A 19,049-nucleotide genomic window follows, 5' to 3' on the forward strand; every position below is an offset into this window, starting at 1 on the left:
GTGGTAAATGCATAAGTCACCATTACCTTAACAAATGCGGATATAATTGTACATCTTTGCATCATGTCCTCCGTTTACATTTGTACTCAATTCCCTATTTGGTTTTTAAAAGGTAAACCCAGGATATACCTAACTCATAGACACTTTTTCCTTTTCAACTGCCAGGGCACTGAACCTCTCCTAAAAGCAAGAGTCCTCTTAGAATATACCACAATTACCCTTATTTACATTTGATGGAATATCAAAACTTAAGAACCCAGACCACTATGTTAGCATATTCACATATATTTAAAAGCTTTTAAAGAATATACACATCATCCATATATCATACCAAAAGTTAACACAATACAAACTTTGTTTCAGTAAGGTTGTTCTTTCCCCCTCCCAAAGTCACACAAATTGTAGTTGTGTTTCAGACCATGTTCTACTTGCTTTAATTTTTACCACTTGGTAAAGCAGAGGAGAAGCTTCATTCTAGTCATCACTGTCACTTCCAGATTCGCTCAACTGCAAGTCATTTCCTGTTTTTTAAAAGAAAAAGAAAGTTGTTATTTTCTGACTGGGTTGCACACTGAACATTTTCGGAATTTGTCCTCAAGCAAATTGGAAAGAAAAAATAAGGAACAATTTTAGAACATACTATTCTATTTTAATAGTCTTGTTTCTATTCGTATCTAGGCCTACAGCTCTGTGCTCAGTAATCACTGAATTAAGATTCACTAGAAGCTGTGATCAGTTTCTCTCTGAAAATACAGTGGTGCCTCGCTTGACAAGGATAATTCATTCCATTCAAATTGCTGTTAAGCGAAATCTTCGTCAAGCAATATTAAAAAACCCATTGAAATGCCTTGAAAACCGGTTCAATGTTCCAATGGGCAAAATACCTGCTTGTTTTGTGAAGATCCTCCATAGGGCAGCCATTTTCCGGTGCCTGTAAAGCGAGGAATCCGTCCTAAAGTACAGCGGGGAGCCATTTTGCACAGCGGGTGGCCATTTTAGAGCCGTCGATCAGCTGTTCTGAAATGTTCTAGCGAAAAATCGGTTCCTGAAGCAGGGAACTGATCATCGTTAAGCAAATTTTCCCCATAGGAACATCATTTTGCGATCGCAATACTGATCCCAAAAACTTCATCGTAAAGCGGTTTCGTCGTTTAACGAGGTAATCATTAAGCGAGGCACCACTGTAGATACTTCACTGGCTTTAAGGTAAAATAGTGCCCTGGGCAAGGAGGGCCTTCGACACCATGACTTACACCATCCTTCCTTGTTTAATTATTTCCAGTGCTTACATTGTTCATAATATTTGCAGTTATTATAGAGCTTGGTAACTTTCTGACCTGAGGTGACCGTCAATCAGTCCAGCAGTAACCAGTTGTTCCTTCCTTGCCTCTGATTTTGAAGAGAGTCATGCCTCTCTACTTAAGATTGTCTTTCTCCCTCTCTTTTTGGTCTCCTGGCAGTTAATACATTGATCCAGTTAGAGTGATGTTAGATGCATTCTGGGAATTTGCTGGAAGTAGTGAGAGTAGTATGCTGAGGCCCACTGCTCTAATCAGTAATGTTTGTACATTATGCTGTTTTTGATCTGTTCAGAACTGTGAGTAAATTAAACCTTTTTTATTCTTTCTCTTACCAACATCTCAGAGTGAATTACTGAGACTATAAGTGCCAGATGATACTTGAAGCTAATTCTGCTCTGTAAGTCCCTGCACTTCTGTTGAATAGCTAGAGATTTTTAGTCAAAATTCAAAATTCTGCAACATAATATGATTCACTATCATGTACAAAAAGAGACCACGATATCTGGGTTAACTGTGGTTATGAAACATAATTCCCTTTTAAATAAAGAAGTAGCAGATATTGGAAAACAGATGACAGGGGGGATTTGTATTTCTGCCTCCCAAATCCTACCTACAAAGCCAAAAAGTTACTAGGGTATTTTTAGAATAAATCTCTCAACATAATTGGGATGGAACCCCATAACACCAAGTCATATTTTCATTAAAACAACAACCATCCTCTACCTATGCAGATGTAAACATGGCGAGACAACTTTCTGAATCATTGACACATGGTTATAACTATTCATTAAATACAAACGCAAGTAACTGAACCGAAAACCAGCTCTGGGAGAGGAAAAATTGGAAAGAAACCCAGAAAGGGCCGAATTACATCACTATCACGCTGCTTCTCTGCTCTGAATTGTCCTCATCTATGGCTGTTTTTGCTTTTAAAAATGGATGTTGGGCCTTTGTTTCATGGCTGTAGCACGCAACTTTTAGAAAATGTATGGCCTGTGACAGGTACTTGCAGAATAGAAGGTACTTACTGAGTGTGTTCATGAGCTGATTGCTTCCCTGTGGCCTGCTGGTACCATTAGCAACCGAGTTCCTATTGTTGTATTGCTGAGAAGGGGAAGGGTGCGCAGCTTCATCCTTCCCACTGCTAGAGCTTTCATCATCACTCCCTGAAGAGCTTGCTGAATCTGAGGAGCTGCTGCCACTACTGCTACTCATCTGTTCAATAATTTCGACCTCAGCTCTTAGCTCTAGGACAAAAGGAGTCAGTTAACAGAGAATGCATGAACTTGCAGGACATGAATGACTTCATTATACTAGGATTGTTTGCAGATTTGGGTAAATACAGATACCATTGTATAATTTAACTGAAGGCTGTTTTTTATTGATTGGTCTCAAGTGTTAGAAAAATCCTAACAAAAAGTTGGGCTAGGCCGCAGTGGTTCTTAACGTGGGCAATAATGCCCCCCAGGGGGCGATTTCATTTTTCAGGGGGGTGGTAGAATGAAAAGGGGCGGTGTGGGGGTGAAAGAACAGAAGGGGGGCGGTAGGGGGGCGCTGGAGCGAGCCAAACCTGTGAAGGCGACTGCAGCCGCAGTGCTGGCAGTAGATCCGGCGCTGCTGCTGCCGCCAGATGATCCAGCTCTTTCTACCTGCCACGTCTCACCTGTCTCCTTTAGGGGAGCACTGAGTGTGGATCGGGTGGAAGGAAAGGGTCTCTTGGGTCCTCATCCTCGCCCTGTGAAGCGCTGCCTGGCACCCGGGTGGGGAGGGAGACAAGGTAGGTAGGTAGGTAGGTAGGTAGGTAGGTAGGTAGGTAGGTAGGTAGGTAGGTAGGTAGGTAGGTAGGTAGGTAGGTAGGTAGGTAGGTAGGTAGGTAGGTAGGTAGGTAGGTAGGTAGGTAGGTAGGTAGGTAGGTAGGTAGGTAAGATATCATCACCTCGGGGAGGGGGGCGATGATAACTTCCTCAATGGCTCAAGGGGGCGTTTCTTTCAAAAAGGTTAAGAACCACTGGGCTAGGGGATATATTCAGCCCATAATTGTAAGAGCCTGTGCCGAAAGGACTGCCTAACAGTACTGATATCTACATATCTGCTTACCGAGTTCTATTACTGCCTCAAGTAATGTAAGTAGCTGCAATTACCATATACTGACTAACCATATCAGGAAATCTGAACATTACACAATGAAGTCTAAAACAGGATTGCGCACTCTCCTCACTTTCTACTGTTTAAACAAAAGCAAGGTGGATTTTATTCTGCTCTGACCACTACAATGGCTTAAAAGGAAGGTTTGACTTTTAGAAAAAAACAATTCTGCAGAAACGTTTATGAGACCTGGATTTGACAAAGACAATGTGATCACATCTGCATGTGCAGTATTTTTTGCAATAGATAAAGGAACAAATAACAGACTTAAGTACTGGATATCTGAGTTAAAAACATGCAAAAGAAAGTGTCAATTTCTGCAATGTATATAGTGATAAGATATCTGCAATATATACAGCAACTGATGATGATGGTAGTAGGGGTAATATATTCTCCTTACAACATTCCCTTTTAAAAGGCTACTGTTTCATGGAATATACATAATGACAAGTACTTCATTGACAATATTTGTACTCTGCCTTTCCATATTATAGTGTGTTACACCTTAACAACAGCTAAGCTGTGATCAACAGGCAACAGCTTTAAAACTCCTTCAAAACTTTATTTTTCTTAAAACACAGTACAAAAAAGGCTATTAACATTTATGCTGACTGTAACAGCTCACTATAACACAGGAAAACAAAGATGTTTGTATGTATTCATTATCAGCAATGTTTACTGGAGTCTTGAACAATTCATGAGCTGCTCGGGGGGATACTCTTTCTTTGGTGGCTTTTTGTCTCCATGGCCGAGCTGCATATATGCATCTGTTCAGTCAGGCTAAAGGACACATTAGTGCAATCCTATACATATCTACCCAGAAGTGAGCTCCAATGAGACTTTTTCTTAGGTAATGAGTACTGGCTTTCAGCTTTTAATAAACTGTTGTCACTGATACCTTGGGCTAAATCTTGTTGGTGGTCTCACCTAGAGTAGACCTTTTGAATTAATATGATTTATTTAAGTGTTAACCTATCCCATTCATTCAGGGGTCTGCCCTAGTTGGAACTAACAATTGGACGTAATCCCTTGTATTCCAAAAAAATGAGTACAATGTTTTTTTAAAAACATGGCTGCTAATATATTCTACCGTATTTGCCGGCGTACAAGACAACTGGGTGTATAAGATGACCCCCCCCAACATTTCCACTCAAAATATAGAATGGATGGCTCTGCTGCAGCAGCGCCGCCGACTGCCCGGGGCTATGCCCGGGCCCACCCTGGAAGTCCATGGCCGGCAATGAGGAGGGTGAGGAGGGGAAGCGGCTGGGTGGGCGGTGGCAGTGGAGGAGGAGGAGGGGAAAGGGAAGCAGCTCTCTGGCGGCACACGGGCAAGCGGGCAGCTGGCTCAGCTGCGAGGAGGGCGAGAAAGAGGGGAAGTGGCCGGGCGGGCGGAGGAGGAGGAGGAAGAGGAGGAAGACGGAAAGCGGCTATCCAGCGGCACACAGGCAAGCAGGCAGCTGGCTCAGTGGCGTAGAGCGGCGGGCTCTGGCCGCTCAGGCATGGCCGGCTCTGCTTCCCTCCCTCCGTCCGGACCTACCGCCTGCCTGCCTGCCTTCCTCCCCTGCCGGCGCGGCCTCGTGTCACTCACTCAATGGTGGCGGCAGCGGCTCCTTCCTGGCCCAATTGAAGTCCACCCAGCATATAAGATGACCCCCCCCCCACTTGAAGGCATGTTTTTGGGGCCAAAAAAGTCATCTTATACACCGGCAAATACGGCGATATAATATGCTTCCAAACCATGAGATTCACAGTTATTAAATAAGAGAGAGTTTACTACTGTTATCATTGTAATCCACAATCATTGTGCTATATATTCAGAAACATTAGCCACATTCAAAAGCATTTGAGAGGAAGTCAGACAGTTTAGAATTATCACGTGATTAAATTATTTCAAGAAAAGCTAGGGAAAAGGTCACTGAAGTACTACTAGAGCATCCTGCATTGCCATTATTGGGACTTCAAGGTTGCAACTAGAGATGGGGGGGATTCATATACGAATATCCCCCCACAGGTGGAAATAACAAGAGTCCAGCCCCATGGGGTCAGACTGTCTACTCATCATTCCGCCGCTGATCCGAGCTCGACGGAGCTTTCCTATTGCGCCATTGTCCGCAATGAATTTGCCACCCCTGGCAGAGAGGCTTGTTATCCCGCCTCCTGCCAGTAGTGGCTAATCTACTGTGGACAATGGCATGATAGGAAGGCTTCGTCGAGCTGGCTTCGTCAAGCTTCGTCATATACGAATACCCCCATCTCTAGTTACAACCTATGAAATGCAGGTTAACATCTGAAACAGTAGTTCCCAACCTTGGGGTAACCCAGGTGTTCTTAGACTGCAACTCCCAGAAGCATTCTTCACTAGCTGTGCTGGCCAGGATTTTTGGGAATTACAGTCCAAGAACACCTGAGTTAGCCAAGGCTGGGAACCACTTATCAAGGATCTTCTGCAGGAGGCAAATGCTAACAGATTATTAAGACCAGATCTAATGAGAATGCTGTCACAGTATTCATAGCAAAATTAATACAACTTAATACTTCTTTCTGAAGCAAGTTGCAAAGACTAAACTCCATGAAATTGAACGTTTTCAATTAAGCATTTGAGCTCAACTATGTTTTGTGCTTTTATCCTGATTTCTGATTCTTTTTGTTGTTTGAATGCACTGTTTTAACCAATGCATGACACTGTTTACATTATATGCTTGTTTTATTTCATAACTTTTGTTAAGTGCCCCAGCATACTTTCTTGATGGGTGGGATTGTCAATAATTGAATACAAACACTGTCGATAAGTAAATACAGTTACAAAACAATCCATGTAAGGATATGATGGTTTCCATACCTCTCTTAATATCATCTAACTGAGGCTCTGGTGAAGGATTGTCTTTTGGTGGGGAGGTTTTGGGACCAACTGCTGGCTTTGTAGGTGCTCTGAACTGTGTGGAAGAAGGTTGTGAGGCTCGGGCAGACTGCTGTTCTATCCGGGCCTGGATCTTACTGCTGCCTTCAGCTCTGAAACAAAATATTTGGAAAAGGGAAATGATGCCTTCAGCTCCTCTCTTTTTTCCTTGCTCCCTTCCAATCTTTCTAAAGAATCTGTAAAATCCCAAATTAGCTGAAATCAAAAGCACATAAAAAAAGAATACTGATACAGAAACCATGCAAGTTTAGCACTGATTTAATAAGAGAATTAAAAAAATGCTGAGGTATCCTAAGGAAATCAAAGGTCTTTAAAAATATAAAAACATTGCCTCAATTGTTAATTTCAAAAACCAATCCAGTCTGTGGGATAATTCATGTATGTAGAAACAGCACATCACACAGTCCTGTCTCCACTGTAACATTTAAGACAGGACGTGAAGTACAATGTATCTGAATGGCTTCTCATGTTTCAAAAGTTTTCTTACTTACGGGAAAAGGCAGTTATGTCAGAAAAAAGGGGTTTAGCTTATTTTTCTTTCTATGATGCTGATTGAGGAGAAAAAAATTAGTCATTCCAGAATAGGCTGGAGGGGACCATATGGATAGGGGGACCATGGGGAAGGAAGCTAAATTCATCTCTGTTCTACTCATGGTAGCCTTCTGTCAGTGGAGTCAGCTGGATTTCACTGACAATCTACAATTTCCATCTTGGGACAATTGTGCCATGTGCCATTTTTCGATATATGAGGTGGCCCCACATATTTGAGTCATCTATTTTTACCTTGTCTTCTTTACTTGAATGCTGCTGCTTAGTTTTTCAAGCACATATTCCCCAGTATCATGATTGATAATAAGTACACAGTCCTTCTGATATGGCCTTTTGTTTCCTTTAAACACAGTCATTGGAGGAGTAGAACCCTGACATTCAAGAAAAGCACAAATTACATTTAAATCTAAATAAATGCATATGCTTATGCCAAGAAAAGCTTATTTAATGGAAATAATATATCTAATCCTTCATTTCCAAGCTAACTGTTTTATGCTTTGATAGGTTTCCTTTAATGACGTGACATAGCTTTAAAGGTCCAACCAGACAACATGCTCAGCTTTGCAATCAGAAGTGGTATTTCCACAAATTGTGAAATATGTTTGTCTACCAGAGCATAAATGGCTCTCCCATACCTCTGTATCTTCTAGGTTTGTTTGGTGAATGATCATCAGAAGATACAGAAGTGGAGGAAAGCCCTTATGCTTTGGTAGAAAAATATATTTTATCATTTACGGAAGTACCTTAATCTGATTGCCCAGACTGATATCTCTCAGGAAAGCATGTTATGACAACTTACTCCCAGGGAGTACACACTTCCCTTAATGTTGAGTTCCATCCATAAGCATGCAGAGTAGCATGCTGTCCGCAATGGATTAGCTAGTCCTGGCAGAAGGCGGGATGATGAGCCTCTCTGCCAGGTTGCAGAGTGGCTAATTCATTGCGGAATACGGAGTGATAGGAAGGCTCCATCGAGCTCGCATCAGCGGAATTGTGAGTGTACAGTCCTGCCTCATAGGGCCAGACCCTCATTATCGACACCTGTGGGGGGATATTCGTATACGAATACCCCCATCTCCAATCAACTGGATCGTCACCAGTGGTGGTTATTTACTATAAAAGGATCATCCCATCCTGAGGCTCCCAAAGGCTTTCTGAAAGCAAAAAAGGGGCCTTGGGGAGCCTCAGAACCTGAACGGAGGGGCTAGGAAGCTTTTAATTAATTTAAATTAAATGCCTCTGGTGCTCAGTCCAGATTATGGCATGCCAAGGTATGCCAACAGGATTTCGCCCATGGTGTATTGTTGACCCTTCAGAACAAGATACCAAACATGGAAAGCTGTTTAGTTCTCACTGATCTCCCTAGCATTTACAAATTGTTTTCAGTTCTTATAAAGCACACAGTGCTTACAATGTATTCAACGTTCAAAGCAAAAGTTATAAGCAGCATAATTCAAGATCTACATTTTGACACAACTGTAAACTTACTGGGATATGTGGCAATGTAATAGTGACTTCATCTCCTTTACCAACTTGAAGCTCCCCCTCACAAGATGTGTCTATAGATGCTGGTTTAAAATCATCTGGAAAGGACAAGAACTGACATTAAATATATATCTGGTTTTACAGTTTCATCAGTCTGAGTCACAGCCCTTCTTTTTTACTATAATTTGTTTAAAACATCTGTACACTGCTCTTCATCATGGCCTTCAGTTTATCAGTGTGGATGTCAAAATATGATTTGAAGGCTGGAGCTCAGAGGAAAAAGACATTTAATCAACATTAAAAAAACAGGTTGTCATGGTACAACGTACATTGCATCCCTGCCTCCTCCAATTTCAATGTACAGTAGCTTTCCAAGTAATAGTGTATGAGCAAAGTGTTAGAAACATCAGGAACACTGATATTTCTTAGTCCCATCTCTTGCACTTTTAATAGCTGTGTGATGTGTCAGGAAGTGACAATTACTTAATTTTGGCATGCCAAAAATGCTGCTAAAGTTACAAGGCTGAGGTTTTTTTAAAAGATGATAACCCAACCTCATGTATTTGGGCAGTCAAACATGTTCCATGTTTACGTCCAGTTGACTGTCTTGGTATTATTTTAGGACTGAGGGGGGCATCGGATGGCCTTCCACATGCTGCTGGACTGCAACCACCATTAGGTCTGGCCTGCCTAACTAGTGATGAGGGATGATGGGAGCTGCTGTCCAACAGTGTCTGGGGGCTACAAGCTGCCTGCTCTTGTTTGAGGAGCATGAAAAAACAGATGCCGCCATGAGCCTACCTATGGAACAGTAGTATTGCTGTGCCTGTTCTATTTAACTCTGCCACACAGAGTTGCCAGCCTACATGATAGACCCGTTTCTTACTTTTATAGAAATTAATAGGCAATGGTTTTTGTTTTTAGTTTACCTTGTGGAATAAGCATCCTGATGTCTACAACCTACTGTTAATACAGGAGTGAGGGCAAAGAACAGGCAACATTAACTGCTCATTCTGCCTTGCAAGCAGCTGTTAGAAACACATGACTTTTGTCAGGAAGACGTGACTGGCACCCTACTGTACCTAAATAAATGGAAGTCAAGTGTGAATATGATTCCAGTTAGATTTTTAATCTGGAGCTGAAAAAAGAAAATCCATCCGTCCAACTGAAATCTGTCCCGGGATAATACATAAGTTTTAATGGAAGGGACGCCAGCTAATTTTAACTGGACTCTGCTATCCCTTTTATTTATTTTATTTAAAATATTTATACAGTATTTTACAGCTGACTAATCTGCAGCAATGATCAAGTAAGCATGTTTAGTTTCATAACAAAAGAAATTTCAGCTGCTAACACTGTTTTTTTTAAAAAATTCCTCTCCAGCAAACTAGTTGGACTACTCCTTTGTAAACTGCTGATTTCTGCATCTCAGCATTGGGAGTCCAAAGTGAAAGAGCAAAGGAAAACTATCTCTGTCCCAGTCTCTTTATAAATTGCACTAGAGTTACCAAATTTTCAGCTGTCCTGCTCCTGTGTTCATAACAAAAGTCTGACCCACCCAGAAATTTATGAAAGGAAGCTTCCCCAGCTTCTGGATGTGAAACTACTGTTTAAAAGGACACAGCACCAGCCAGAGCAACAAAAAGGTAAAGTCTTGAATAAAGAGGGAAAAGCAAGGGTGGCTTTCGCCTTTCCAGAGTGTTTGATAGTACAGTCCTACGCATGTTTACTCAACAGTAAACCCTACTGAGTTCAGTGGAGCAAACTCGCACATAAGTGCACATGCAATTCTAACCGCACACGTACTCCCAGTCCCTTGGGATTAAGTCCCACTGAACTCCGTGGAACTGTTTTCTGAGTAAACATCCATCCATCCATCCATCGGCTCGCGCTGCCCGGGTCCAACGGAGGACACAAGCCCGGCTGGGCCTGGGCGGACCCGGGTCGGGGCCAAGTGGCTCCTCTGAGCCGGCCCTCGTCTCCTAAAGCGTCTCCCCTGCCGGTCACTCACAGCGGATGGTGTGGAAGGAGGTTTTGGGGTGCCGCTCGAAGCTCTCGCCCAGCTGCAAAGGGTGCTCCTCCTTGTCCAGCGCCGGGTTCGCCGCCCCGTTCATGACTCCGGCGGTGCCCGCCAACCGCCCCCGCCAACACACCGGCGGTGCCCGCGAACCTGCCCGGCTTTCACTCCCCGCCCCGCACACCTCCCCGCGGCCTCTGCTTCGCGAGCGGCCTCTTCCGGGCTCGGCGCGGCGGTGTCACACGGAAAGCCCTCCGTGCGGGACCCAGGAAGTAAGAGTTCGCTGGCAGGGCCGGCAGGAACGGAAATCCTCGCTGGCAGCTGCCCGCAGGAGGCCGCGGAACCAGCCGGAGAGCGTCCCTGAGAGGGAAAGAGGATCGGCCGGCGAGTGGCGAGGGCTGATCTCGTGGGAGCGCTGAAGGGCGGCGGAACGGACGGTCACTGAACACGTCCAGAGTCCCTTACAGGGGCCTGGGAGTAGGTGGGTGACTCGTGGCTCTAAGGTGGTGGAACCACACACGTCTGAACCTCTCAAGATTAACCTGAGGTCTGTTTAGCCCAGTGTAGAGTTTCCGATCGGACACGTGACCGTTATCCGGGGGCTTCTGTAGACCAAAAACGGTGTTTTTCCCCCAGCTCGGAGCCTTAGAACGGGAGAAGCCTCGGGTTGAGCAGAATGAGACCTTCTGTATCCAAAACACGTGCACTGCTACAGCGCCAAGTAAAAGGCAGTCTCTTCAGGACACCCGCCACTATTTTATTTTCTCACAAGGGAGGAACCTGCCTGCCTGGATACTTCAGTGAGTTAGGTTTCTGGTTGCAGAGCCCGAGGTTGGGCGTTCAACTCCCCTCTGTGCCTCCTGCGAGTCAGCCTTGCTGCACAGTCCCAGGGGATCACCAAAAGATGGGAATGGGGAACCACTTCCGAGTTCTCTCTACCTAGAAAACCCTGCAAAGGGTCGCCATAGGTCAGAATTGACTTGATGGCACACAGTTATTGCTGTTAGGAACCCTAGGGCATCTGTTAGAGTGAGGCCACAGCATTAGGTGGCAAATGTTATGGGACAGCAGTAGCAACTTCCCAATTGCTCCTTCTGAGTATTCTTGCTGTTCCCATATATGAATACAGCTCAGCATGCTATACGTCCTATGCTGGAGCCCCTGAACTAGTCCCCTGCCTCAGGTGTGGTGGAATATCCCCCCCCCCTTAATAGTGATGCAGAAAAAGTCAACTGCTAGTCTAGTCACCTTTCTGTAAACAGCCTGGGGAGGGGTGCTGTTTAGTCTTTTGTCTCAGGCAGCAAGCTTTTTGGGCTGATCTTGCTGTCTTTTAACAAGACATGTCAAACTTCCTATTGTATAATATTGACTGACAGCGGCTTTCTAAGGATTGCAACAAGGGTCTTTTTGAACCAGAGTACAAGGTTTGGGCCTTCTGTATATGAAAGGAAGGGCTGCACCACAAAGCTGCAACCCCTTCCAAGAAGACTATGAGATGATCCTGGAGAGAGAGAGAGAGAGAGAGAGAGAGAGAGAGAGAGAGAGAACACAAAAGGTTGCTCAGAACAGAATAGTCTGTTTCCTGTGTCCTGTTTTAATAAACTTGGTGTGGGATTGGGTTTATTTTAGTTGGGAAAGAAAAACTGGTAATCAACGTTGGTGGTGCTGAAGTACTCCTCGAACATCTTACATCTCAAAAAATATAGTAAGATTGCCTAACAAGCAGGTCGATGGGACATAGTAACAGCATACCTATATTCTGTTCAGGCTTGAATAGAATATAGGCATGTGAGTAAAAGGAACAGGCCTAGTTCCAGATTGCTTGCATGCACTGGTCCTAGAGTCCCAAACCATCTCATGTTGATTTAGGAAGCCAGTGTAGGGCTGCTTCTCACATTTATTTGAATTAAACTACAAAGCTTTGCACAATACAGAGTCTCTTATATTTCACTTATATTAAAGTGAATATAAATAAAGCCCCATGCAGATTTATCTGCTGATGATGGTCAAGAGTGTTGGGGGCAAGCATGTCCAGCATATATGTGCACTTTTACCTGAACACATATATCTTAGGGTGTATGTTGCACACAAAACTGAGATGTGTCTGATATTGAGTTGTTTGAACTTCTTCCTACCCATCCAGTTTGGCATTTGGCTTGGGTGGCCAGGATTTACCACATCTATAAAGAGATGACAGCTTAGAGTGGAAGTGAGTAGAAAGTGTTTAGATAAAAATCTATATGTCTCTGGAGCCTCATGGCACAGTGGTTAAACTGCTACATTGCAGCCAAAACTCTGCTCACCACCTGGATTCAATCCCAAGTAGCTGGCTCAAGGTTCACTCAGACGTCCATCCTTCTGAGGTCAGTAAATTGGGTACCCAGCTTATGGAGGGGCAGCAATGTGTAACCTGCATAATTAAATTATAAACTGCCCAGAGAATGCTTTAAGGTCTATAGGGTGGTATATAAGCAGCACACTTTTTGCTCTGGTATTGATTAATTTTCATTTAGCAGTATACAGTATTGTACCCCCATGTGGTGCCTTCTAGGTGTATTTGGATTATAACTCCCATGAACTGCATAATGGTTGGGATTTATATGACTTATAGTCCAAAATGTATGGAAGATATTGGATCAGGAAAGACTCCTAAAAAGAGATGGCAACTAATGTGAGTCCAGCCCCGAGAACTGGCCAGTCCACTCATATGCCACCGCGCTGCCATCATCCTGCTCTTCCTGCCAATCACAGGAAGTAGCTCCTCCATCTTCCTGCTCAGCTGGCCACTCCAGGCAGGGAGAAGGATGACAAGTCTCCCCACACAACTGCTGAGTGGCCAGCAGAACAGGGAGATGGAGGACCTACTTCCATGATTGGTGGAAAGAGTAGAATGCTGGTGGCATGTGAGTGGATGGGCTGGTTCTGGGGTTGGACCTGCATTAGTTGCAGCTGGGACCAGGGTAATTCGTATTTGCAAATGAATACAAACATCTCCATCTCTACTGCTAAATAAAAACCTGTCTTGGGAAGGATGCATCACTATTGACATTTTTCAGTTCTCTTTGCCAATGTGCTTCCCTCTCACCACTTTTGCCTGAAGATCTGTTTCAGGATATTTACTAAAGGTGACATAAGAAGAAAAGGATGCATTGCAAAGGCTGCTTTATTATTTAGTAGCACACCCACTGAAAGCTGCAGAATACTGACCTTTCTTTCATTGTCCTCTTGAATCCAGTGATCATCTGATAATGTGTGGCAAGCAATTATGGTCATTAAGGTATAAAGTAACTCTGAAACTTCAGTGTCCTTTATAATGAAATGGATGAATCCAGACACCTGCAAAGTGACTCATCTGAGGCTCAGCTTGATATGATAATACCAAGTTGTGAAGATGGTGTGTTTCAAAAGAGAGGACAAAAGACCAGAATACTTACTCCTGAAGAAGAGGAAAAACTAGCTAGTGATCAGATCTTAGTATCAGACTTTAAGCAACAGAAACTTGAAAAAGAAGCACAAAAAAATTGGGATTTATTTTACAAAAGGAACAGTACTAACTTTTTCAAGGACAGGCACTGGACAACAAGAGAATTTGAAGAATTAAAAGCCTGCCGCAAGGTGAGTTTTATATGTTATATCAAGAAAGGGTAAGGTTGCTCCTGGTTTAGGCTTTTAGTAGGTGTTCATGCGAGAGTTGGAAGTGATGTGTTGTAGGTAATGCCTTACAGGTTGCTTAATGTAGTGGCTGATAAAACTATTTTATTGGGGTAACTTATATCATTTACTCATTGTTCCTAAAATGTTACTTTAGGGGGTCATTTGGGGTGATAGCAGCCATTTTTCAATTTTTTGGAAAGATTTATAAAAAAATAATTTTAAATAAAGGAAGTCACTACTAAGAAATAATTGAATAATTCACCTCTAATAATGAGCATTGGTAATATGTTACTTTCCAAAAACTATGAGCAGCACCTAACAAATTACTTTTAAAAAGTAGCACACTGAGCTCTAAATCCACCCATTGTTGTCTTCCATTTGTAAAGTTCCTACATCTTCCTATTACATCTTCTCTCTTTTCACTTACTAAAAATCAGTTAAGGCATAAGAGACAGATTTGCTGCTTAGTCCCTTTGATATTACTAGGTGATGTCCATCTAGATACACACTCTCTAGCTCAATGGTTCCCAGCCTTGGGTCCCCAGATATTCTTGGACTAAAACTCCCAGAAACCTTCACCACTTGCTGTGCTGGCCAGGATTTCTGGGTGTTGTAGTCCAAGAACATCTGGGGACCAAGGTTGAAAAGCACTGATCTAAATGGATAAACTGTAGAAATGTTTTGGCCAGCTGGCAGGGCATAGACAGTCTTTGTTCTATGCTGAGTTAGGTAACACTTTTGCATGAATTCAGTAGGCTTCAGGCAAAGGAGATGGACCTTACTTGTTCCATAATGCTGGTTTTGCAGTTTCTGTGGCAAGACATGAGGATATCCTTCTCTCACAAAAGGTTTTCACTTACTGTGGAAGGTGTATTTTATAATCCTTGCACAAATCCTTCATTCAGGACCTGAGAAAGAACCAGTGTGGTCAATTATAGTGGGTGCTTCATTTTTCTTCAATGTGGGATCCCCAAATGGGCTTGGATTCCCATTTATTGCATTGTGTGGCAGCTTGGGAAAGACTAGCACATTTTACTGCAACAAAAGTATATAACAGTTTAAGAGAAACCTGATTCAAGACTGCATAAAAACATTGTTTTTAATAGTTGGAGGGTAGGTGAGTATTACAATGATATTCTTATTAACAGGACAGCAATCCTGTTTCTTAGCTTCAAGTTTAAGGCAATGAATAGTTTTGCGAGTACATGATTTTGAATCAGGTGCAGGCAGGATTTGGTAAGTGTTTATATGAGGATTGCAAGAAACCTCATGCACTCTACCCTGTGTTTACAAAACAAGAACAGAGAGTGAGAATAATCAATAAAAGATCATGGTGGATCAGGTGGAATTAGAGGCAAATTAGCAAAGTTATCTTGAAAATCCTTTTTTCATAATCTGATCAGTTCTGTTTTTTCCAGGAGTAAGTCTCATCCTGATCTACATATAGATGAACAGAGATTGTAAAAGTTCCTTTTTTATTGCAACTGTCAGTGAGCATGTTGGCTAGGATACTCTGGAAAGTGTAACCCAAAAAGTAACTTTTCCTAACTCTGTGTATTAAAGAGTGGTCTGTGGTGTAAATCCTCTATTCAGTTTACACAAAGAAATTTGCTGGATTATAATCTTCTGCATTGTATCATTATTTAGGAACAGTGACGATCTGTTAACTGATAGCTGTGGTTCAGCATTCTTGAATAACAGAGCATTGGACTTGTAGGTAGTTTTGCCTGTCTTATCAAAAGAAAGTAACATCTATACCTTAATTGTAATTTCCTCCCATATGACATGTAAATCTAACCTGAATTGTTTACCTGATGTTTTAATCTCTGGAAACAGTTTTTGGCATACCTGACAACCCTTCCTCTTCCTCACTTGCCTTGAAAGCAGATCTTTGCATCGAAGATTACAGCAATTATGTGCATCATGTGGCATAAAATCACACTGTGTGTGTGTTTCTTTTTGTTGTGTTTATATGAATGATTGCTGGGATGGGGACACTGACATGTAATCTTGGACCTTGAGTCTGAAAATTCTTTGTGTTTCATAACTGACAGTTTATATTGCTTTGAAAGGATGTAACAAATGTGGTTGTTTTTCCACCATACAGTTTGCAGATCAAAAACTGACGATTTTGGAAGCAGGTTGTGGTGTCGGGAACTGTTTGTTTCCACTTTTAGAAGACGATGACAATATTTTTGCTTATGCCTGTGATTTTTCTCCACGAGCTGTGGAATACGTAAAGGTTGGTGTACTAAGCCATATTTAGGCATTTGCCTACAAAACAGATAAGCTTAAGTGGGTCTGGGGTATGTGTGAGCACTGATGTTCTGCCCTTATCCCCTTCTCCTTGCTGTTTTGTAGCTCTTCATATACTTAAGATGGTGCAAAAGTGAGGAACCTCTTTCAGAACCTTATTCAGTTTCAGGGAAGTTTGAGGGGCATGTGCCAGTGATGGGGGCAAAAGCTAGGACCAATATTGCCAATATTTTTTGACTTAATTTTCTTATTGCCAGTGAGTAGGCCTTAGGAGAGGCATTTTAATCTTCTAAAATGAAAAAAAAAAACTCTACAAAAATGGGGAAGCCAGCAAAGGAACAGAGGTTCAGTAGAGACTCCTTGCTGGAGAAAAGAGGTAGAGTAGAGATATTCACCAGTCCCATCCTTCTCCTACATTTGTTCAGGGCCATCTCACATATATATTGCGGAGGTATCCCTGCCATCTGAAGCAGATTTGTAGAGGCAAAGGGAGGAATAAGAGGGTAGAGTTCATGAATTTAAGCACCACGTAACTCTATGCCCATCCTTATCAAGTAACAAAGACCTTTCTGAAAATGTAATTTTAAAATCAATGAGGTGAGGTTGTCTACTAAATATGCATCCTAATTTTCAGATTAGGGCAACACATTGGACTGTTCTCTGTTTCTTACTTTTTTGATAGCATGTTCAAAGTATGTAATCCTAGAAATAAAATCAAACATTTGGTTGTAGATTTTTCAAAGGACAACATTTTCTCTTTATAGCAAAACCCTTTATATGATGCTCAGAGATGCAAAGTATTCCAGTGTGACCTTACTAGAGATGACCTTTTGGAAAATGTGCCACCAGAATCTGTAGATGTTGTAATGTTAATATTTGTCCTTTCTGCCATTCACCCTGAGAAGATGCACTTAGTTTTGCGCAACATTTATAAGGTATGTTAAGCATGTCTTAAGTAACAATAGAAATATGTTAATAGGAAAGATTTTTTAAAAAATTAAAAGTTGACATTGAGATGGAACTCTGAGAGCAGTATTCAGAGACAGAAGAGCAGCTTTAATCCAAAAATAAAATATCACTGTGTTTGATTTTTATAAAAGAAACATACTTCAAACAAGTAACACTCAGTGACACAAAATGTTTCATTTTTATTATATTGTAGCATGTTTGTTATACAAATCCAAATTACTTATGCATTGCATATTTGCATGCAGATATTAAAACCAGGCAAATGTGTGCTGTTCAGAGATTATGGTCTCTACGATCATGCAATGCTGAGGTTTAAGCCTGCTAACAAGCTTGGAGAAAACTTTTATGTAAGGCAAGATGGAACTAGATCATTCTTTTTCACAGAGGGTGAGTCCACTGGCTCTTTTTTGCTAATGCTTTGGTTTCTTGAACTATTGTCTGATTTGCTGTGTGGTTTTGTACTGAGTGTGAATCATAGGATTTAACAGTCATTCAGCATTTGTTCTATGCATGATGCTTTGCTGTATTAATGGTTGGCTGTACCAGTAGTCAGAGTGAGGTTGTCATTTAAGGCAACAGATTTTAGATGCCATGAAATGACAGCACATTCTTAACTATTTTACTTTTTATGATTGTATTTTTACTGCGAGGGTGGGGGAGGGACATGGCATTTTCTTCATAAAAAATTTTCAGGTGCCAGAATACTTTGACTGGTCTAAGATAAGGAGGGAGGCATCATTTTCTGTTCTGCCTCAGTTAGTTGAATGACTTAGGATGACCCAGTCAAGCATCTAAGCATCTGGCAGGTATACTCACAATCATTTTTGCATTCTTCCCCCCCTTGCTAGTTGTTCTTAATTTATAGTTCATCAACTATAGCCCGGTATCATACCTTCTGTAGAATGAATTCTGTCCTGTTTTTCTATGTGTCTCAACTGTTATTGTTCCTGTAGACTTGGCCACTGATCAGATCTGAGGAAAGAACTTACCAAGTGAGGGTTCAGTTAGAAAAACTAGATCACATGCTTCTTTGCATTCCTGAGTGAATGGGAGGAGATTTCTCACATTAATTACTTTCATACTTTAAACCAGAAAGAATTTTTAAATGAATAAATAAATGTCCTTTAGGACCTGCTGGTTTGTTTGTTTTTTAAAAAAATTATTTACAGGCTGCCAACTGGAAATACATTTTCCAGAAGCATCCATCTCTGGTATTAACATTCAAAGGCTTTTACAGGTTTCATCTGAAAACAGCAGCCTATCTATTTGGGATCTATCTGAACTTAATGCTGTTTTTTTTGTCTTCCCTTCAGACTTCTTGGCAGAACTTTTCCTATCTGTTGGATATGAGCAAGTGGTCAATGAATATGTGCTGCGGGAAACTGTGAACAAGAAGGAAGGCCTGTGTGTGCCAAGGGTTTTTCTCCAAAGCAAATTTCAAAAGCCTCAAAGAGAAATGTGATTTTTTTCCCAAAAAGTAACTGGTTTGATGAAGTCAGCGGCTGTGTTTTGGTATTACGCTATCTAAATCACATGGTCCCTTTTCTGGATGTTGAGGGGGCTATATGTAAATTCTCTCCCCTATCTTCCAGAATTTAAAGCCTACATTTCTTTCTTACAACGATCTTACACTTCACATTTTTTTCATTAGGTGGCACCATATAACAGCATTTTGTATTGTTCATTGAAAAGAGAAAAGTCCATGAAATGTTTGTGATTCTTCCTGAACAATTAAAATAGTCTCTTCTTTGAA

At 41.9% G+C, this 19,049-nt stretch overlaps 2 protein-coding genes across 4 annotated transcripts; one reads left to right on the plus strand and one right to left on the minus strand.

Annotated features, from left to right (window-relative positions):
* Window positions 1-269: 269 nt before the first annotated feature.
* Window positions 270-10,643, minus strand: EAF1 (ELL associated factor 1). The gene is made up of 6 exons (XM_020812703.3): window positions 10,412-10,643; window positions 8,404-8,498; window positions 7,150-7,286; window positions 6,289-6,458; window positions 2,330-2,548; window positions 270-521 (listed from the first exon to the last, which is right to left on the minus strand). Exons 1-6 carry the CDS (start codon window positions 10,512-10,514, stop codon window positions 475-477), a joined length of 771 nt encoding a protein of 256 aa, XP_020668362.2. The 5' UTR covers window positions 10,515-10,643; the 3' UTR covers window positions 270-474.
* A 96-nt stretch (window positions 10,644-10,739) lies between these two features.
* METTL6 (methyltransferase 6, tRNA N3-cytidine) lies at window positions 10,740-19,049 on the plus strand. 3 transcript variants are annotated; one of them, XM_020812700.3, is made up of 6 exons: window positions 10,740-10,898; window positions 13,653-14,032; window positions 16,179-16,313; window positions 17,092-17,262; window positions 17,542-17,683; window positions 18,610-19,049. In XM_020812700.3, the coding sequence occupies exons 2-6, from the start codon at window positions 13,736-13,738 to the stop codon at window positions 18,756-18,758; spliced, it is 894 nt and encodes a 297-aa protein (XP_020668359.2). In that variant the 5' UTR covers window positions 10,740-10,898; window positions 13,653-13,735; the 3' UTR covers window positions 18,759-19,049. The 3 variants fall into 3 exon arrangements, with proteins under 3 accessions (XP_020668359.2, XP_020668361.3, XP_078233467.1); XM_078377341.1 differs by having other exon boundaries at window positions 10,763-10,898; window positions 13,518-14,032; XM_020812702.3 differs by lacking the exon at window positions 17,542-17,683.

Source organism: Pogona vitticeps, chromosome 6 (genome assembly GCF_051106095.1).
Source record: "Pogona vitticeps strain Pit_001003342236 chromosome 6, PviZW2.1, whole genome shotgun sequence".
Classification (NCBI taxonomy): domain Eukaryota; kingdom Metazoa; phylum Chordata; class Lepidosauria; order Squamata; family Agamidae; genus Pogona; species Pogona vitticeps.